The following is a 22,813-nucleotide window of genomic DNA, read 5'->3' as shown; positions in this document are numbered from 1 at the left end:
GCACTTAAGCACTCCCTTAGTGGTTTTCAATGTGTAAGCTAATTGCCCGCATCAAACTGGGTACTCATTTTAGTGGCCTACGGAAGGATGCATGGCTGAGTCAACCCTGGAACCTTCCCTGGGATCGAACTCAGAATATGTACTGGCATTTAACCACTGCACCGACAGGGCTAGCACTAGATCTCTTTAATAAAGAGGCTTAAATCTGGTTGGTGACTTATGTTGGTGTAATGATCCATTATAGCAATGTAAGACACTTTCTGGAGTAGTGTGTGTTGGTGACTGGGGGAAAGCAAAGCTGGGCTACTCAGAAGTAAGCAGGACAGGTGTATAGGTGATAGAAATGACACACTGCCACACAAACATACACACACACACACACTGCCTCAGGGTAGTGCCTGCAGCCATTTTACCCTCACCTTCATGCTACTCCCTGCATCACTACTGCCATCCATAATATTACAGTTATGCTAGTCAATAGGATTTCACCCAGAGCATATGGTTTAAGATCCATGTATACTTTATGATTAAAAGAATAATGTTCAGCCACTGATTAGATCAGATCCATGGAGTATGTGTAGTGGAAGTTTAAACCTTCACTTCCCTCATTTGTTATTGTTTCCAATGTCAGCCATCATTCATCAGCAAAAATGAGATGAATTTATTTGTATCTGTTTGTAATCTTATAAAGTCCCTCTACAGGGAACGGGAAGGGATTGCTTTTATTATGTATTTTTCGTGTGTGTGTATAAACCTCTCCCTTCAGTGTGCCATCATCTTGATCTGAATCAAGGCCAAAGATGTTTACTTTACTTAAAACTTTAAAACTGCATATTTCTTATTTAACCCTCAGGTTTGATTTTGTCTGTAAGAAGAACAAGTACTCATATCACCTCAATCAATGTCAGGGAAGACAGTAATAATATGTAGATTAGTGACATCTCTGGCAAGTCTTTCAGACTGATTCTGCATCTCTTCTTTTTCAGACATGAATGACTGCTATACGTGTACCAAGGAAAAACATCCAAACAAAAAACGAGATTTCTGTATCCACAAGGAAAAAAGCTTCTTGTCTTTTGAAGAACCATTAGGAATTGGTTTAACATCTTTTGCTCTTGCCTTTACCTTGATCACAGCTTTGGTGCTAGGAACATTTATGAAGCACCACAATACTCCCATTGTGAAAGCCAACAACAGGGACCTCACCTATCTTCTCCTTGTCTCCCTACTACTATGCTTCCCCTGTGCCTTGCTGTTCATTGGCCAGCCTGAAAAGGTGACATGTCTCCTTCGGCAAACTGCTTTTGGTATCAACTTCTCAGTGGCTATTTCTTCTGTGTTGGCAAAAACTATCACTGTGATTCTCGCTTTCATGGCTACCAAACCAGGATCTGGGATGAGGAAATGGATAGGAAAGAGATTGACTTATTCCATTGTTATTGCTTGTTCCCTTATTCAAACAAGTATTTGTTTGGTGTGGTTGGGGACTTCTCCACCATTTCCAGATGTTGACATGCACTCAATGGCAGAAGAAATTGTACTGGAATGTAATGAAGGTTCTGTTACTATGTTTTACTGTGATCTGAGTTATATGGGCTTCCTAGCCATTGTCAGCTTCTCTGTGGCTTTCTTTGCAAGGAATTTACCTGGAGGTTTCAATGAAACAAAGTTAATCACATTCAGTATGTTAGTCTTTTGCAGTGTTTGGATATCCTTTATCCCAACCTATGTGAGCGCCAAGGGAAAATACATGGTAGCTGTGGAGACCTTCTCAATCTTAGCCTCAAGTGCTGGATTGCTTGCTTGCATCTTTGCACCAAAATGTTACATTATTGTGTTGAGACCCAAACTGAATAAAAAAGAGCAATTAATCAGAAGATAAATACAAATTAATCTGAAGATTGTTAAGTTGCTGTGTGCTTTGATACAGCTGGCCTACTAGATATGATCCATGTATGGCTAAATTATATTTGTAAAAAGGGAATGATTGGAAGAATGATTGAGAGTAGGAGTAGAATGGAAAGAGTGAATTATACATTTGGCATATTAGAGATATGAAACTCTTGGAAATGTTGGAGCCTTGGGGCCATTTACTGCTCTTTATTCAGCAACAATTGTAAGCTACAGGTTATTTAGCAGAGTGTTAAAGGAGGGCTGGATTGAATGCATTTAGCTGAGTTACTTTGGGAGCTTTGGCCACTGATATTAACAGGAGACAGAACAAGGATAGGAAGTTGATCGTTTGCTGTTGTGAAAGTGATTTGGTTCTGGATGGGAGAAAGGCTGGGCATACATGTAATGAAAGTGGAAAATTAATTCAGAGGATGGCTTGCATAATTTTTCTTTAATACATTTTTCAGAATCTAAGAGCCATTGGGATTAGCCCCCCCCCCCCCCATGGTAGGCTTTACACCAGGGGTCACGAGAATGAGATAATGTTTTAAAATATTTTGAAATATATAACCTTGTGCTTTCTTTATTGAGGCCACCTGTCTGTATTGGGCCTTAGTGAATAAGATAAGATGTCATGGTAGCTTGTTAGAACCATTGTTTATTATTTGTTAGATAGTCATGTGAGCTAGTTGCTGTATTTCATAAATAAACATATGTTGACCATTTCAACTCTTTGTGTTCTTATATGGTTAGATTATAAGCTTGGCATATCATTGTGTCTCTAGATACTGTATGAACGACAGACACAACAATGAGATACAAACTAGACACATAACAGTAGTCCTTTTGCACTATTGTTCTTTGGCCACTTTGAGAACATGGCAGGTCTCTTCTGACAAACTGGTGTTGGCATTTCCATTTCAGGGTCTGTCCTGTCTGTGTTGGAAAAAGCATCACAGTAGTTTGCCTTTCATAGCTAAGAAACTAGGATACTGGATGAGGAAATGGGGAAGAGAATAGACAATTCCTTGGGGCATTTGACTTGCAACCTTTCCCCCATCTGAGATAATGACATATGAAATGATTGAAGACATACTTGAATGTAATATTAGTATCACTGTGGGGTTCATCATCAAGAAATTAACTGAAACCATCTCACAAGTCTCCCTGTATAGAAAACTTAGAGATGTGAACACCCATTTTAGATTTAACATCTCTCATTCCAGATCACTTAGATGCAATCTCCCCTATGGACAGTTTCTCCGATTGAAGAGAAACTATTCTAATAAAAATGACTTCAGCAAGGAAACCCGTATATTGACTGAACAGTTAGTTGACAGAGGATGTCCACATGATGCGGTGGCACAAGGTTTACACAAGGCATCCCAAAAGCCACATTCTGAACTACAAAACAACCAAACAACCGAAACCAGGCCATACTTCAAACATCTTAATTTGTCTCTCACCTTTAATCATATCACCAATGGCTTACAGAGTTTCATTTAAAAATAACAACAACACCAACCAACACCATTGATAATTACTTCAAAACATTACAGGTTGCTAAGAAAAGCCCCAGTTTCCTTTAAAAGAACCAATAAATTAAAATTAAAAAATCAGACATTTTAGTGAGCAGCTGTTTCCAGGAACAAAAGCAAACATCCATGGACAACTTTGCTGACTGCAGCCATACTCACAGAACATAATCCCAATGGCCATTATGTCTATTGCAGATATACCTCTGAAATGAATGAATTTATAGGCTACAGTAGCAAAGAGGCCGGGGTATATTTTGACTCTTGCTATTGCTTGAAATTGCAGTTTTGTCATCTAGACTTCAAATTTTAGGTTGCAGAAATGAAGAACTCAACCTCCTCCCACTATTGTAAAGTCATTCTGTATATTTTCTCCCCTAGCCTGGTTGCATATCTCCCTGAAGCCTATCTCTGAAGCCTATCTCACCACCTTTTCTCCCACTCTTTCATTCTGACCATCTGTAAAATACAGATACAAAAACCTTAAGTTTAGTTCTTTGTCAGTCCTCCAAATGAAATGAATTTTTCAGCTCTATAAATTTCTGCTGCTAATTTCATATATCGGTATGAATAGACTTTAAACAATATACAAAACTTTTAATATATTATGATGTTTTATATAGATGTTGTGATTAATTATGTGTTGTCCTTTTGATTTTTAATTTGTCATTTCTATTTATTTTTATATATCCTCTCAAGTAGGCCATTGAAATAAATGCATAAGCCAAAACAAATTTGGCTTGTTTAAAAAACAAAAAATAGCAAATACCATCTAAAGAGCACTTGGAGAAGTATCTCCCCCTTTCTCTGGAGAATACTGCAGAGAAATATTCAATTTCTCCCACATTAAGGAGAAGATGACACAAATTATAGTTCCTTGAATGCAAAGGATGGAATTGTGACAGATTCCCAATATCAATGAAAACCTACTGGTACACATTTATCATTGTATTCAGGTTTATTTTTATGCTGTATAGCTTTCCATTTGTTCACATATGTTCAGATTCACATTTGGTCCACACTGGATGAATCCTGCTTTGATTTGGACATCATCAAAATGTGTTCAAATCAACTGAATTTGCTTCTGGTTTCAGGATTCATCCTAAACCAAACTATACCCTCCAAATATGTTGTTCCGGACCCAGATTCACAGATAGTGTTCTGGATCCCTCTGGCTTCATCTGGATTGGCAGATTCACTGTCTCAGGTTTTCTTATGTGGGATTTCTATTGACTGTCCCAATCCAGTGTCAAAGCAAAATTGAGACTCAAGAAAACCATTCAAGTAAAATTACTAAGTTATTAGGCATGATACAATTTGACTTTCAAAATAATGCGGAGAGGGGGGCTGATGGGAGGCTAGTCCATCTGGAACAGGAGTAGACCTCTGTTGCTGACAAAGTATCTAAATGAAAAGAAAAAAAATCTTAACTAATTTGGTTGCACCATCCCTATTGTTATCATAATTTGACTGGTTCTGCCACATTGTTGTAAACCTGCATGAGGTAGGTGTGTGTGTGTGTTACATACTTTGAAGGCTTGCTCATACGGTAAAGAGAAGGGATTATCACAGAGAGAAAATAATGCTGGAAACAGGAGAGGAAAAAACAGTTTTACTTTGGTTTTCTCTCTTTTTCACACTTTCCTTTCCTAATTCAGTATAATTTACATATAGATGTTTTCCTTTTCTTTCTACCAGTCTAGCTTTGATGTGTCTAAACTAAGCCATGTTCTTCTATTAAATATGCATATTAATCCCTTTATAGTTTGATATATTCTGTGACCCAAGGTTTAATTTGTGTGTCATTACTTGTTTTTCTCACTGAAAGTGGGTGGTACAGTTTGCTTGTGATACCTATTTGTTCTAGATTCAAGATCCTGAATTTCATGTATCAACTGGATGTACACATGTGTGATAGTGTGATTAGAGACACATAGTTATGACTTCCATTAAAACTGTGGAAGTACTGGGATAGAAATTCATTTTCTTATATATTCAGTCTCCAGAGGTCAATTCAACAACATACTAATCCTGTTATTAATCCTGTCACTAAAGACACCGAATTATTCTGTAGTTCCCGGCAGTTGTTTTGTATTTCTGATTTGCTTTCTTTGTTGGTGGTTATGTCAATCTGACAGTCCTTTCCTATGCAGCTATATGAAAGAAAAAACCTCTGTAGAGATATGATAAACATGTTTTCTTCTACAATTCCACAAGGAATTCTCAATTTTGGTCTGGATCATAAAGACTGTAATGAATGTTGCTGAACATCAAAGCTCCTTGTGGCATTGTAGTTACCACCTGAGAAACCTGTGAACAATTGGGGAGAATAAGATAAATATACCCTAAAAGAATCAGAACTAGGGGTAAGAAGCAGAAATTTGTCTGTATACAACAGCATGAACAATGATCATTAATATTTCCAGCAACAAGCATCTAGATTATCCAAATTTTTAGAAGCACTTAGATTGTAAATGGAACAGTGCTGTAAGTGAAATAGGATGACTCTGTGCAGAGGGAAGATTTACACATGTGCTCAGGATGCTGGTGTTAATGGTCCTATTTATGATTCTACTTCCCCAGATGACATGTTGGCCTCACACAGTTAAGTGCAGGGGCTGGTATCCACACTTATCACCACACAAATACCTTCAGGCAGGAGACATTATAATTGGTGGCATTGCTTCTCATGGAAATTTTGTTCCATACGTAACAGATTTCATTCAAGAACCCTCTGTGCCTTTGTTGGAAGAACTTATGTAAGGATTTTACTTTTGCTTGTTATTTTGTTCTGTATATTTTGGCAGTGGAGTGATCAGTGCTAGAGCTCCATCCTTAGAACAGTGGTTTATTGGTTTATGCTAGCTAAAACAATGAATGTAAGTTAAGGAATGTCCCTAATATCATGATCATGATTATGATCATGATCAGCTGTGGGGGTTTGGGGCTCGTGTTGTTTTAACTGTTCTATCTTTTATTGTTCACCGCTGTGATCCTTGAAATAGCGGTATATAAATAAATTTTTATTATTATTTATTATTATATTGACCACTACCAGCATTATCCATCAGCATTATTTAATAGTACCCCTTAATCATAAGGCCAAACCACACTTACATGTGGGCCCGACATGGATCGCACAAAGGCTTTAACATCCTTTTCTCATGTCAGATCTACCTTGAATTTTAAATTTCATTCTATCCCATTTTATATGTAGCATTATGATTTACTATTAACTCTTTCTTCTCATATTCTAAGCATCTAGTATATGCTGTTTCTTCTGAACTTTCTGAGACTTGGCTTCAGATATATCACAAATATGCTATTTCATCTGATTAACACTTTAGCGGATTTCCACTGAAAAGCTACCATCTCTACCTACATCCATGCAAAAATCATACGTCTTAAACTAAAACAAGTAAACTCTTATTTGCTTTACTTTTGTTTTACACTCCCTTTGAACTGAAAATGTCTCCTGAGAATGTTTTTAATAAATGACAGTATTTAAAATGATGAGTCATGAAGGAATGAGAAGTGTAAGCTTTTGGAATGCTCCTCTGATAAAAATGCTATTGACATTCTAGAGTGATGCCTAAGAACTATCAGCATATCTTGGCCTTGGCCTTTGCAGTAGAAGAGATTAATGAAAATCCTCATCTCTTACCCAATGTCACTTTGGGCTTCCAAATCTATGACAATTATTACAATTCAAAGTGGACCTACCTTTCCATAATGCTACTTATATACACTGTGGAGAATTTTACTCCAAATTACCATTGTGGTATAAAGAATAAACTGGCTGCAGTAATTGGAGGGCTAGATTCCTATACTTCCCTTGATATGGCAGTTATCTTGGATATCTACAAGATAACACAGGTAGGATAAGTATATAGATGTTTAACATTAGTTATTTTCAATTGCTTTGTCCTGCCAAGTGCAATTTTGAAGTCTGGGGTGTTGAGATGGAAATAAAGGTATCAGAAATAATCAGATGGACTTTTAATCTTGTGTGAGTATGCTATCCAGTCTGACAAATGCATGCTATATGATTCAGGCATAACTGACGTGGTGGTGGTGGTGGTATCAATATTTTTTTATTGGAAATATATTGCCTTGAAAAAAGAAGGCATGTCTTCAGTTTCTTGAATACCTTTCACATTTACATTCATATCAGTATTTTAAAAGTTTCTTGATAATGTTTGTTTTTCTTTATTAAGTCTGAATTGACAGGTAAATTACTAGTATGTTTTGGGGACTGATTCAATAGGGCCTTCATCCACCCCATTCCAGGAATATTTGTAAGAAAGGATCCTAGCTTGTAGATTATCTACATTTTGACTGATGCAATAGCAGAGGCCTTAAAAAGCCTTCTCCATTGGTGTAATAGATAGTGAGGCATTATGTATATCCATGGCTATGTGCACACACTGAAGGGTTGGGGATATTTACTAAGCTTCATGCCTATTAAAATATTTATATGCTTTCCTTCCATAATAATGCTGTGACCATTGCAGTTCATGCCATATTTTAAACAAACAAAAAACACGAGGTGTCAGACAGGTGGAAATGGATTATTTTAAAACAACCACTGAGTTGGCAAAGAGATGGCCCAAGAATTAATTGGACTGACAAATAAAATTATTTCAGGTGAAGAAAATATCCATATATGTACATTTGGCCCTTCCTATCCACAGATTATACATCCATGGATTTAACCATCCATGACTTGAAATATTTTTTAAAAAAACCACCTCCCAAAGCAAACCTTGATTTTGGCATTTTATACAAGGGACACCATTTTACTACACCATTGCATATAATGAGCTCAGTGGGAAGAGTAGATCAGGTCTGTTTGCTTTAAAATGCCATATAAAAAAAAATCTCAGCATCCCTAGTAAATGCTATGAACATTTTCTCCACTTCTCCTTCAAATGTCTTTTTAGCTAACATACAGCCCTACTCCAATAATAAATGAAAAAACTCCAGGCCTTCCCTTCTACCAGATGGTTCCTGGAGAAGATCTTCAATATGTGGGGATTCTTTCTTTGCTTCTGCACTTCAGGTGGACCTGGATTGGAATAGCTGTTATGGATTCGCTCAATGCAGAGAGATTTTTGCAAACTGTGTCCCCACTGTTTTCCCAGAAAGGTGTCTGTTTTGCCTTCATAGAAAGAATCCCTTTACCAACTTTTCTCACTGAACTTGGAAGTCTGGTGGCACGAGTGGGAGAAATACATGATAAATTGATGAGCAGCAGTGCCACAGTATTATTGGCCTATGGAGAATCATATTGCTTCCCATTTTTTAGATGGTTGTCATATATATATCATATAGATAATGGAAGAATGACACCCAAAGGCAAAGTATGGATAATTACAGCCCAAGTGGAATTCAGTTCATTGTCCTATCAAAGAGCGTGGGATGCAGAAACATTCCATGGTTCTATAGCCTTCACATTTCACAACAAGAATGTACCAGGATTTCACCAGTTTGTTGTGGACAGAAACCCTTCCAGTGCTACAAAAGATGGTTTTATCAGGGACTTCTGGCAACATGCCTTTGCATGTGTGTTTCCAGATTCAGATGTGAGAGAGGTGCAGGAGAATATATGCACAGGGAAAGAGAAGCTGGGGACTCTTCCCCTTCCATATTTTGAAATGAGCATGACTGGCCATAGCTACAGTGTCTACAATGCTGTTTATGCTGTTGCTCATGCTTTGCATGCCCTCTCTTCATCCAGACCCCGACACAGAGCAATATTGGCAAGAAAGGGAATGCAACTTCAGAATCATCCATTTTTACAGGTAGACTACTATGTCTGTGTGACCCACAATTTGGGTTTGGAAGAGGTTTCAATCCCTTTAATGAAACGTGTCTCAAATCGCTGATGTCCTTGACATTAAATCTTTCATCCTGCTTCTGTCAGCTAAAATCATCAATGTTTAATTCCATCTTTCCCATTTGAATGGTATCCTTTCTTCAGCACAATCATCACTGTGATACTGTTATGAGGAAATGCATGTACTCCTCATGATCTGCAGCTCATTCAGTGTCAGCATGCATCAAATCAAACCTGCTCCAGTGAAAATCCTATCTGCAGCATCTTTCTGTTCTATTATTAGATCCTAGTTTAAACTCTATAATCACAAGTCTTGTACATTTTTAATTGAAAATGTAAACAAAATGTACTGATTTGGCTAAAAGTTTATCCTTAACATGTTACAAAATGAATTAATTATAACGGAATTTAAATGGACAATGCTGTACGATTATGGATTTGAACAAGAGGGGTTTAAAAGAATTCGTATTGGGAACTAATATAATAGATTTGGCAAAAAGGGGCATGTGGCTCCTTTCCTAAGAAAAGCTCAGACAAATGGCCAAAAATGACTAGGAAGAAAATAAATGGACACTTTTCTTCAACATGCAATTTATTTCAGCAAGAGGATGTACTGTCTCATCCCATTTAAATCACAAATCCACTTTGTGCATTAATGCAGACAAAAATGTGTGCATTGTGTATACAAAAATCTATTTTGTGTTTTTTTAAAAAATACAGTGAATGTTCAACTTTACTTGCAAACCAAAATGAAACCAGAAAGGAACAAGAATGCAGGTTGGATTTGGAGAAACAGAATGAAATTAATACCATGAGATTTTGAAATCCCTATGCTCCACAGACATACAGCACTTTCCAATAGTCTAACCATGATGAGATTAAGGCCTGGCTAACATTTACTATTTCAGACTCAATCAGGAGCAGTGAGGAAGAGTTCCCCAACTTACCAGGGATGCACCATTTATGGCCCAATAAGGAAGCGAACAGGAGCTATTTTCTCCACTGATGGGGATCTTCTTCCCAGAAGAAGCCTGTATTGTTTCCCAGGTTCTGGAGAAAGGCAGGAAAGCCTGACAATCAGGGTCTTCCTATTGGCTTGTGGGGCAGAGGGGACTGGAGAGTTGAAGCTGAGGCTTGGAACCAATGTGCAAACTGGCTAAGGGCCAGTCCCCTGGACTTCCCTCATAGAATTTCATCCCCTCCCTCCCTACTTCCCTCCCTCCTTCTGTATTTCTGTTCGTGGTTTTGGGGTTTTGTTTGTCATTTTTGTGAATCCTTATAGACCTTTACTCTTGTTCAATTTTTAGCATAAGGCCCAGATCCAGATGGAGGATGATGAGAAATGGGTAATTCATTCCCATCAGTTGGCAGGTGGATTGACAGATGCCTAGATCTGAACTCACGCTGGAGCCGCACTTCTACAACTGTGACCAAGAAAAAGTTGTGGCCACTTTTAGCCCAACAAGTGCAGTTTGTGTCGTTATTGCTAAGTCTTAATCACTGCTGATATAGCAATTTCAAAACATTATAAATCTTCCAATGATCCCATTCCAAAGGAAGCCGAACTTCAGAGAGGTCTGTCTTCCTAGATATTCTTAAGGAAATCTGTGAGTGTAGCAGCACAAATGTATACCATCCCTATCTATTCTTTCAGTAGCAAGAGAGTTGTCTCATGTGAAAGAAGGTGAATGTATCATTCACTACTATTTTAGATACCAACTCTTTTGTTTTCCCAAATTGCATTTACTATTACATCGTGCTATAACATTCTGGGGAAAGTAGAATGGGCAAACACAAACTTCCAATTATCTTCTCTTGTGGAATGTAGCTGCAGAAAATATTACATTATAATGCAATATCCTTGATATCTTGGAAACAAAAATAGTTTTCAGCAGAAGGGAATACATGCATTAGATTTTCAAGGAGTAGAAAAAGGAAAAGAAAGTTCCCTAAAGCCACAGAAACTAATGACAGTAATAAATATGGATGTACTTTTGATGGAAAAAGTAAACTCTTGTCTTGTGTTCAGCTTTTTTTTTTTTTTAAAATGCCTCATCCATTTTTATCTAGCTTCACCACTTTCTAAGAAGTGTCTCATTCAACAACAGTGCTGGAGCCAAGATATCCTTTGACCAGAATGGAAAGATTATTGCTGGATATGATGTTATTAATTGGATCATTGCTTCCAACCAGTCATTCCATAGAGTAAAAGTTGGGCATGTGGATCCCTGGACGTCACCTGAACAAATGTTCAGCATCAGGGAGGATTCCATAACATGGCACGGCTGGTTTAACCAGGTAGGATCCACTCACAAGCAGTTTAGGAAATCTTTGATACACGAATAAGCGCTTAGTCTCATTCCCGACATGTAAAATTAGTTGCAGTGGATTGATCTTATCTCAAGATGCCTAAGAAATAGTTCCTGGGGGAAATTATACACTTGTTATAAATTACTAGGAAATATCTTGCAAAGCTGTGCTTATAAAGCCATATTTTCACATTTTCACACATTTGGGGGGGGGGCTTTCTGTGTGGTTTTGGGGTACAAATGGCCCTCAAATCATGCTGATTTTTTTTTTAAATGGGGAGGTCCTTCAAGGACCACAAAAGGCCTGTATATAGCTTGTATAACCTGCCCAACTTGGTGAAAAGTTTCAGTCAAAACAAAACTTACTGCATATTGGCTATGAATGGAATCTCACTTTTTTTTGGTTGCTACCCAGTTTTCTATGAACAAAAATTTCAACAATTTTAAAATAACAGAAACAATGGATTTGATCCAAAATTATAAACACTTATAACTTTTGTCAATATTTTTAAAGCATCTCAAAAGATGTTGTATTAATTTAATCGCTACTCATTTCTTCATAGGTCTCCATAGATCAACATGGCATGTGCCATGTACTGATAGGATTCATTTTACCTACATCAGGAATTGTGAATCTCTGACCTTTCAGATATTGATAGACTACTATCTGAAGTCATTTGAGAATTTCTAGTATTAGTATTAATCAGTGGTAAAGCTGTGGATGAGTGACAGAAATGTGGCTTTAGAGAAAAAATGAAGAGGGCCCTTGCATGCAAAGGTTCCTGAGTCCATTATTCTCAAGATTTTTCTTTTCTTTTTTATTTCTGAATTAGACACAGCCGTTGTCTTTATGCACAGAGAGATGCTGCCCAGGTACTAGAAAGCAACTGAAGGAAGGGGAACCATTTTGCTGCTATACCTGCATCTCATGTCCAAAGGGGAAGATTTCTAGCCAGGAAGGTAAGAATGTTTGTTTAGTCTGTAATCAGGAGAAGCAAATTTATGAAACACAGGGCCCAAACAGACAGGCCAAAATAAAGCTGCTTCAGGTCACTTTGGAGGTATGCTGTTTAAATGATGCATGCATCCTAAGAGCCCAAAAGCTGCGCCAAAGCCATGCTCAAGTCCTAAGGATTGGAGGGCAGCTTTGGCATAGCCTCTGGGCTCTTAAAATGTGTGTGTCATTTAAACAGCATACCTCCAAAGGGACCCGAAGCAGCTTTATTTTGGCTTGTCTGTTCAGGCCCATAGCAAATTTATAGAACATAGAAAATCACTTTTCTTCAGCCTTTGGAAGAAAAAGGAACATTTTGGTATGGCTGGGTTAAATGGGAATGTGCTAAAGTGGAATGAGTCTAATGGGTAAATAAAATCATAAACCATTCAGCCTCTGTTTAAAAACCTCAAAAGGAGACTCAACCACAATCTGAGATATCGTATTCCACAGTGGCAAATATAACTTTCCACTGTGGCAGGGTGGAGCAGACATTGTTAAGGGGTGATATGATAGCCCTGTTTAAATACTTGAAGGGATGTCATATTGAGGAGTGAGCTACTGTAGCTTGTTTTCTGCTGCTCCAGATACTAGGACCCGGAGCAATGGATGAAAGCTCCAGGAAAAGAGATTCCACCTCAACATTAGGAGGAACTTCCTGACAGTAAGGGCTATTTGACAGTGGAACAAACTCCTTCCTCGGAGTGTAGTGGAGTCTCCTTCCCTGGAAGTCTTTAACCAGAGGCTGGATGGCCATCAGTCGGGGATGCTTTGATTTAGATTTCCTTCAAGGCAGGGATTGACTGGATGGCCCTTGCGGTCTCTTCCAACTCTGTGATTCTATGATTGTTAACTTTAAACATATTTGTATATTATTTTTAATTATTTCAGCTTTTAATGCTGTTTTAACTTCTTGTTATATTTAATATGATTTAATATGATAAGCTATTTTATTGTTTTAAATCTTTTATTTTCTATCTGTACATTTCCCCAAAATTCCACAATAAAAGGTGAATTTATTTATTTCACTTCTATGCTGCCTTTCTCTGAAAAAAGGGACCCAAGACAGCTTACAAGATAAAACATTCTTAAAACATCACCATAAAAACTTAAAAAACAATTAAAAATATCTAGTTAAAATGGTATAAAATTAATACAGAAATATATTAAAGTTAAAATCATAACTAAAAACACACACCCCTTATTAAAAAAACACCTCCAGCCTTTCCTTATTATATGTTTAAAAGCCTGCTTAAATAAAAAATGTTTTTGTGTGCCAGTGAAATGCAAGGAAGGAGCCAACCTAGCTTCCTGTGGAAGGGAGCTCCAAAAAGTGGAAGCAGCCACCTAAAAGGCTCTCTTTCGTGTCCTCATCAAGCGAGCCTAGGATCATGGCAGGACTAAGAGAAAGCTTTTCCGAGAAAATCTTAGGGCTTTAGCGGGTTCATATGGCAAGATGCAGTCTCTCAAATAGTTTGGACCTCAAATAGTCTGGATTTTCTGGTGACCAACCTGGCAGCCATGTTTTGAATTAACTGAAGATTCCAAGTTAGGTACAAGGGTAGCTCCATGTAGAGGGCATTATGGAAGTCCAGTTGAAAGCATGTACTACTGTTTCCAGGTCACCTGGTTCCAGGTTGGATCATAGTTGGTGGCACAGCATGGGGGCATGATCATTAATATGATTGCCCTAGAATAGTTCATTATTCGGTCATAGGACTATATAAGCTTTGGGCTCTGCAAGATGAATGCTCATGATAAGTTACCAACACCTGCGACATGAACACCAGATTGAAACCTCTTCACTTGTTTTTCAGATATGAATGACTGTTATAACTGCCCAGACGAAATGTATCCTAACAAAAAACAGGATTTATGTATTCCCAAGGAGATAAGTTTCTTGTCTTTTAAAGAACCATTGGGGACTAGTTTAACGTGCACTTCTATTTTCTTTTCTGTGGTAACAGCTCTGATTCTAGGGACATTTATGAAGCACCACAACACTCCCATTGTTAAAGCCAACAACCAGGATCTCACATACATTCTTCTCACCACTCTTCTGCTCTGCTTCCTTTCTGCACTGTTATTCATTGGCCAGCCTCGGCAACTGACATGTCTCCTCCGACAAACTGTTTTTGGCACCGTCTTCTCAGTGGCCGTTTCCTGTATCTTGGCAAAAACAATCACAGTGGTTCTGGCTTTCATGGCCAAGAAACCAAGAAGCAGGATAAGAAAGTGGATTGGGAGGGGATTCTCTAGTGCCATTGTTCTGTCTTGTTCCCTTATGCAAGTTGCCATTTGTATTGGGTGGCTGGCAACCTTTCCTCCATTCCCAGATGTTGACACTCACTCATTAACTGAATATATTGTATCAGAATGTAATGAGGGGTCTCTGATTATGTTTTATTGTGTCCTAGGCTACCTGGGGTTTCTGGCCGTCAACAGTTTCATGGTTGCATTCCTTGCCAGAAAACTACCAGATAGTTTTAATGAAGCCAAGTTCATCACATTCAGTATGTTGGTCTTTTGCAGTGTTTGGGTATCCTTTGTTCCATCCTATGTGAGCACCAAGGGGAAATATGTAGCAGCTGTGGAGATCTTTTCTATCTTAGCTTCCAGTGCTGGTTTGCTGACTTGCATCTTTTTCCCTAAATGTTACATTATTGTAATGAGACCTGAACTAAATAGGAATAGGAAACAGATAATAATAAGGAACATATGAACAATGTGTCTCTCCATTGTACACTTCAGAATTATTTATCTTTGGGTTATTTGCATTTATGCACCAGAATATTTTTCAATGTTTCTTTCACACTCTTTAGCAATATAGAGTTTTCCCTAAAGTGCCTAGCTTTTAAATTAATTTGGAAGATAAAATCAAATTTTACATTTAACAAAAGTGGGGAACTGTCCCCATCCCCTTGTTTTATATTGCTGTTTAAAAAATAGAATATTGTTATGTTTGCAATATTTTGACAGTGAAAAGTTCTTCACTCCTGGCTTTGATATGCACCCCATTCTTTACCCTTCCCTTTTCCTCCCAGAAACTGCATAAACTGGTCCTTATTTTTTCAAAGTTTTAGAATTCTTCTCTACTACTTGTTGATGTTTGTTCGCATATAAATTATTTTCAGTGACCTGGATCAATGAAGATTGATTGATTGATTTCTGTCAACATGGAACCCCAGAAAGGTTACTAGCAAAGCGTGCATAAAAGACAATAATAATGAATCCCATTGAATCTCATTGTGGGAGAGAGGCAGGATATAAACCCTTAAAATAAATAAACATGTACATATATAAATAATAAAATTTAACCAAATTTAAAAATAAATAAACTATACCAGTAAAATCTGCACTAATTTAAAACAGTAAAAAAAAAAAAAAGAAGAATTTTAAGATATAACAGTGAAAGCAAGGACATATACATTCCCATTGAAGGACCCTCCTGCAGCAACCAGTTAGTTACCAAAATTCAACCTAAATTTTAAAAAAGTCTTTGCTCGCAGAAGGAGAGCACAGAGGGGTCAACTTAGGTGCGTTACAGACCTCCGGAAAGCAGCAATCTGCCTGCGCCATCATTAGCAGCAGCGAGAAGCCCCAGCGGCCAAACCCCAAGGCTTCCTGCCACCGCTAAGAAGAGGCGCCAAAATGGTGCTTCTTCTAGTGCCACGGAAGTGATGCAGTGAGGAGCCAATGGCTCACTCGCCGCGTTATTTCCATGGCGCGACGTCCGGACACTACACAACCGTGATGTCAACATGGCACCCCCCGCCTGTATCGGGAACCACTATTTTGTACTCGCAGAGTGCGTACTAGGGTTAGGGGCGTGAAGAAGTCACGCCCCTTCCTAATCCTAGTACGCGCTCCACGCGTACTATATGCCCATCTGTAATGGGCCTTTGTTTCCTGTGGAAATGAGGTCCACAGTTGCAGAACTAAGATTTCAGGGTGAGTGTAAGCCAAACAGAACAGGTTGAATACCTGTTTCCCTATCTTTGAACAACCATGATCACCTATGTTTTGTCACCCCTCACTGGCAAAACCCTATGATGCAACAAGGAGTAGGGACAGGACTCAAACAGAGAGCTAAAAGGATAGAACATAAGGCCATTACAGATATGGATGAAGACAAGGGCACAAAACTTAATAAGAATAATAAAATCATAGAGTAGGAAGAGATCTCAAGGTCCATTCAGTCCAATCCCTGACCATGCAGGAACTCGCAATCCAAGCACCCACAACATATGTCCATCCAGCCTCTGTTCAAAGACCTCTAAAGAAGAAGACCCCACTACACTCTGAGGATGTATGTTCTACTGTCACAGTTCTTACTGTCAGGAAGTTCCTCCTAATGTTGAGGTGGAATCTCTATTCTTGTAATTTGAATCCATTGTTCTTAGTCCTATTATCTGGAGCAGCAGAAAACAAGTTTGCTCCATCCTCAATGTGACCTCCCTTCAAATATTTAAACAAGGCTATCACATCTCTTCTTAACCGTCTCTTTTCCAGGCTAAACATACCCAGCTCCCTAGGTCTCTCCTCATAGGGCATGGTTTCCAGACCTTTCACCATTTTGGTCACCCTCCTCTGGATACGCTCCAGCTTGTCAATGTCCTTTATGAATTGTGGCACCCAGAACTGGACGCAATATTCCAGGTGAGGTCTGACCAAAGCAGAAGAGTGGCACTATTATGGCCATAGATCTAGGCACTATACCTTTATTGATGCAGCTGCCACATCACACTGTTGGCTCATGTTTAAGAGAGGATGTTTTAAAATTTCTTGAAAAGAAGTGGTCTTAATAGCAATTATAAATTTCCCAACACATGAGACGATTATGAGATCATCAGACATATTAGAATTGAAATTTGGGATGAAAACATTTTGGATAAACAAAAGATTTGGAGACTGAGTAAAAATTATAAATGGTAGATTAGGAAGTCATGTTTAATTAATGAAGGAACTGGAGAAGGCAAGGAAGGAAGTCAAGGTGTAGACAGAAGAGTAAGATGAAGGGAAGTGTTAGAGATCCTGAGCATGCCAAATTATGGAAAGGAGGATGTTAGGATAGAGGAGAAGAGGAGAAAGGTAGAGTGAAGAAGTAGAAGGAAGAATGAGAAGTGAAAGAGAAAGATAGAAGGGTGGGATGCACAAATGTAAGAAAGATGATTAGAAAGTGAGGAGGTGGGAGTAGTTGAAGACGATGAAGATGGTTTAGGAAGGGGTTGGAAGGGTGTAACTTCAGGAAAAATTAGAGGTTAAATAGTATGTACAGTAATTTTTTTAGTTGAAAGATACTGCTTATACCTAAATTTGTTGTTAGAACATCTTGATGTTAAGTAATAGATCTAGATTGGATGGTGTTCTATATGGATGTTTGTATGGATCTTATGTGTATGGATGGTTTTTTATGTTTGAATTTTCTTTTGAATAAAGATATTTTTTTAAAAAAAATAAGAGAGAGAGAGAGTCAAACATCAGACATTTTCAAAAGTAAGAAAGGCTGTCCGAAGGTGCACTACACATGTTATAGGAACATAGAATGTGACAAGCAGGAGTCAAGGGAAGCTAGACATAGTAAAAGAAGAAAATGGAATGTTTAAAAAGCAATACTACAAATGAGTGAGCTAAAATGGGCAGGAATGGAACATTTTGAATCGGATAACTATTATTAATGATTTATTATTGATTGATTGATTGATTGATTTTAGAGTACAGGTATTTATACTCCACTATTCATCTGCAAAGTCTTACAAACTGGTTTACAAATGGTTAATTTAACAGTTTTACACAGAACTATATAGTATACAATTCAGGAAATGAAAAAGGCAAGAAGAAATGGGGTGGCACTAACAGTGAAGAGAGATGTGGCATAATCACTCAAAGGAAATAATGCAAAGTTGGATCAAATCAGGTCAAGTAAGACTTCAGGGAAAATCAATAAACATCACCATAATCCAAGTCTATGCACCAACCACTGAGGCAGAGGAAGAGATTCTACAAGAGATTCTATGGTGTAGTTCAGCAAAAAACTGACAACACACCAGAACAGGATTTCTTGTTCATCATAGGTGACTGGAATGCAAATATAGGAAGCAGAGCAGAATAAAAAACTGGACACAATATTCCAGGTGGGGTCTGACCAAAGCAGAATAGAGTGGCACTATTACTTCCCTAGATCAAGAAATGAAGCAGGAAACATCTTTTATTCAACTATGGACCTTACCTGTGGGCCAATAAATAGATCATATAGAGTACATAAATGGAAGAGAGCCAGTGTGGTTTGAGTGTTGGACTGTGACTGGAGACTAGATAATTTATCACACAGGGCTCCTGGCACCCAAATGGAACGGTACAAAAGAGGACAGGAAGGGAATGGAACGGGTGAGGGACATATTTTACAGCACACCAGAATGCCACTGAATTCCGCCGGATGTCCCCATTCGATTCCGTTCCATTTCCCATCCATCTGGGATGAATGGGGAACGGAACAGGGACTTCCGTCGTCGTCGTTGTCGTTCTGGTGTGTGGTAAAATGCATCCCCCACCCATTCCATTCCCTTCCCAGCCTCTTTTGTACCATTCCATTTGCATGCCAGGAGCCCTGTGCGATAAACTCATAGGATTCAATTCCATACTCAGTCACAGAAACCCATTGGGTGACCTTGGGCAAGTCACATACTCTCAACCTCAGGGGAAGGCAATGGAAAACTTCCTCTGAACAAATCTTGCCAAGAAAACTATTACTCTTCTCTCTTGGCATGAGAAAAAAATTATATATCAGTGACTACTGTTTATGGTAGCAACTGTTTTGGTTTCCTGAAGTGTACCACAGGAGAGCTGGCCCATTGGGTGGTAGGAGCTCTAAATGCTTCCTTGAAAGATGATTATGGACCATAACATACTGCAGAAATAATCCATTTTGAGACTGCTTTTACTGCTCTGGTTCAATGCTAGGGAATCCTGGGAACTGTAGTTTATTGTGGCACCATAACTCTCTGGCAGAGAAGGCTAAATTTCTCACGAAACTACAGTTCCCAAAATCCCCTAGCATTGAGTTAGGACAGTTAAAGCAGTCTCAAATTGGATTATTTCTGCAGTGTGTTTTGGATCCATGTTGCAGCTCCTCTAAGGCACGTTACAGACTGCCCCTTTGGGGCAGCCTGTAGGCGCTCCTTTCCCCGGTGTATCGGGGCCTCAGCTGCCAGAACGGCAGCCTCCGAGGCCTCGATCCACTGCTTTTCAGGACGCGGGGAAGCGGCAAAAGGCCGCTTCCCCGCGGCCTGGAAAGGGGTGTTCTTGGGGCCTCAAGCCCCAAGGACACCCGGCGATGGCGGGGAGGAGGAGAAAGGGCCGCTTGGCCCCTTTCTCCTCTGCGTCACTGGCACAGCCATCTAAAGGCTGCACCCAGCTACGCAAAGCTGGAAGGAGCTCCGAAACAGAGCTCCTTCCGGGGCCGCAGAAAGGGCACACTAGGCACCCTTGCACAGCCCCACTATGTCACAACTGCACTGCCTCGTTTGGAGGCGGTGCGGTCGTGACGTAGTCATGGCAGCAGCTGTGTGGAACGGCTGCCGCCATTTTGTACATGCTGAGCACGTACTAGGGTTGGGGGTATGCAGAAGCGCTGCCGCTTCCTAACCCTAGTATGTACTCAGCACGTACTTAGAGGCCCATCTGTAACGGGCCTAAGAGAAGCAATTGTAATACCCCTGTTAAATAATTAATAATTAATAATTTGTTTTATTTATATACCATATTCCAAAGATCATAGCGGTTTTGAACAGGCAAGGTACGCTACTAGCAAGTAAGCTAATTTGCCCCCAACGTCTGGTCTCATTTTAGTGACCTCGGAAGGATGCAAGCCTGAGTCGAGCTTGGGCCCTTTTGCTGGTCTTGAACTCGCAACCTTGTGGTTTTGAGTGAATGGCTGTATTACAGGCATTTAACCACTGCGCCACCAGGGCTCCAAAGCTAAATAAACCTTAGCTTTGACCCTACCAGTGTAGATATTTACTATCCAGTTCCTCCCTTTTTAAATTAAGGCCTTGGAGTGAGTGGTGGGAGCACAATTATTAGGATACATTCTGATATTGGTTCAGAATTGGATTTGGGACAAAAACATATTTGGTCACCTTCATGGATTACATACTCCAGGCACTGGACAGGGGGAGTATGTCCTTCTTGGTCCTTCTGGTTTTGTCATTGTCATTCAATATCATAAGTCTTGGTGGCTGCTGTGGCCAAGATTGTCATGGCCAGCCAAGAGCAGGTCTTGGAGGATGAGGATGAGGATGGGGCTCCTCCAGAGCAAGAGGTAACTGAGGCTACACCAGGCGCTAATCCTGCTCCAGTACAAGAGGTAACTGAGGCTACACCAGGGGCTAATCCTGCTCTGCCAGAATCCAGCCCTGATCTCCCAGCCCCAGAGGAAGAGGCTCAGCCAGGTCCTAGTGCTGGTGGGATTCCTCTGGTGGTACAGCAGCCTAGTGGTGACTCTGGGGAGGAACCAGGCTTGAAGGTTCCCTCCTATAGACAACACAGGACTGAAAGTGCTGGCAGGCGCAGATCCCAGAGAATTGCTGAGAAGCAATTAGCAAATCATCCTCAGGTGGCATGGGGAAGCGTTTCTCTTACTTAATGAGCAGAGAGACACCAACTCAGTGCTAGAGTTTATTGCATGATGTTTTGGTGTGACTGCTGCCTGCACTGGCTCCCTGTATCTTAATAATAATAATTTTTATTTTTACCCCGCCTTTCCATAAAAAATGATCAAGGCGGCTTACAAAGATTAAAACATAGCAATACAAGATAAAAACAATTACAATATAAAAATTAAAAACGTTACTACAAAGTGGGTGACCTGACCTGACTATTGAGACCTCTGTTATCCTGACTTTGGCTTGGCTTTCAGTTTGCTTTCTCTCTTTCTCCCTGCAAAGTTTGTGGACTACTTCCAGCTCCATAGTTATTTGCCTTCCTTATTGGTGTGTGTCTGTGTGTGCTGGCTGCAGTCCAGGACAAAGATTGCCCTTGCTCATCTTCAGTTGGGAAGACAGATCTGCTTCATATTGGTCCATTTCTTAACTACTTCTTGATTAAACTACTGCAATTTGTTCTTCATGGCGATACCTTTGAAAAGTGCTCAGAAACTACAGCTAGTACAAAAATTTGCATGGCTTCCAAGTTGCTTCTGAGCTCAAGTCAAGCTATTGGTTTTGACTTACAAAGTTGTGAACAGCTTGGGACCAGAAACACTGAAAGGCTACCTCCCTCCATGTGCACATTCCTGAAAATTGAAATTTCCAGCACAGGCTTTGTTGCATGTTGAAAAGGCATGGTTAGGCAGGGTGGAGGTAGGCAATATAGAATGTACTATTTACCACTGGGTAGGATCCTTCCTCTATTAAATCAAGAAATTCTGAATTTTTGCACTGTTCCACACAGACATAGGATGCATTGCAGATTTGTGCAGTTTCAAGTTGATAAAGGCCTGAAACAGACTCGGAAAATGGGGGTGGCTTCCAGCTGCTGGAGAGACAGCTGGAGGCCAGGAAAAGGCAGAGAGAAGGAGGAAAGGGCATGCGTGTGCCTGTTCCTCCTTGTCCTGGGCCCGGCGAAATGGCATTGCATGCCACCTGTGGCCTGCGTGCCATAGGTTCACCATCACGGACCTAGCATCTTCAACCTGAGGTAACTATTTCACTCTTCCTTATGACAAGGCTGGAAATCAACCAACAGCAATCAACCAACAGTTGAACATGAAAGATCAACTTTCAAGAACAATACAAGTTGGAGAATGTTTGGTCATACACATGTGCCCATATCTAGATAATTGGAAGAGGTGACTCATAAACAATTGTTGTGCAATTCCTTCCCCATTATTAATCAAAAAGCACTGTAATTTCTCTTGCCCCAGAGGACTTGGGATTTTCACTGTCAAAAATAATGATTGAGGCTGTGAAGAACAACATAAATATACCTTTTAGCTTTCAGAGCTTGGTTTAGAGAGAAAGAATAGGCAAGCATCCATCAGCAAGATCACTTATATGTTTTGGTTTGGGCTTCACATGTCAAATATATTGGTAGACTTGACTAAGTTTTTAACTAAGACCATTGTAATTTTATGGATTCTCATGGAAATACTGTAGATGAAAAAATGGAAAGTCTGCACGTATGGTGAAGAGTTGTACTCACTATGACAATATTTCTGGTCTTACTGCTGGTACTGTTTCCTGAC

At 39.5% G+C, this 22,813-nt stretch overlaps 2 protein-coding genes across 2 annotated transcripts in view; both read left to right on the top strand.

Moving 5' to 3' along the window:
• LOC121933777 (vomeronasal type-2 receptor 26-like) overlaps window positions 1-1,882 on the top strand; it is a 9,695-nt gene extending 7,813 nt beyond the window's left edge. Inside the window, exon 6 of the mRNA XM_042473766.1 lies at window positions 987-1,882. Coding sequence (XP_042329700.1) covers window positions 987-1,882 — 896 coding nt within the window. The remainder of the gene's footprint in view (window positions 1-986) is intronic.
• Window positions 1,883-8,773: 6,891 nt separating this feature from the next.
• LOC121933776 (vomeronasal type-2 receptor 26-like) lies at window positions 8,774-16,155 on the top strand. The gene is made up of 5 exons (XM_042473765.1): window positions 8,774-9,232; window positions 11,338-11,565; window positions 12,410-12,536; window positions 14,388-15,258; window positions 16,050-16,155. Exons 1-5 carry the CDS (start codon window positions 8,774-8,776, stop codon window positions 16,153-16,155), a joined length of 1,791 nt encoding a protein of 596 aa, XP_042329699.1.
• Window positions 16,156-22,813: the final 6,658 nt, after the last annotated feature.

The sequence above is a fragment of the Sceloporus undulatus genome, chromosome 6 (assembly GCF_019175285.1).
Source record: "Sceloporus undulatus isolate JIND9_A2432 ecotype Alabama chromosome 6, SceUnd_v1.1, whole genome shotgun sequence".
NCBI lineage: Eukaryota > Metazoa > Chordata > Lepidosauria > Squamata > Phrynosomatidae > Sceloporus > Sceloporus undulatus.
Note: the sequence above shows the minus strand (reverse complement) of the source record. Positions and strands in the feature narration are given on the sequence as shown.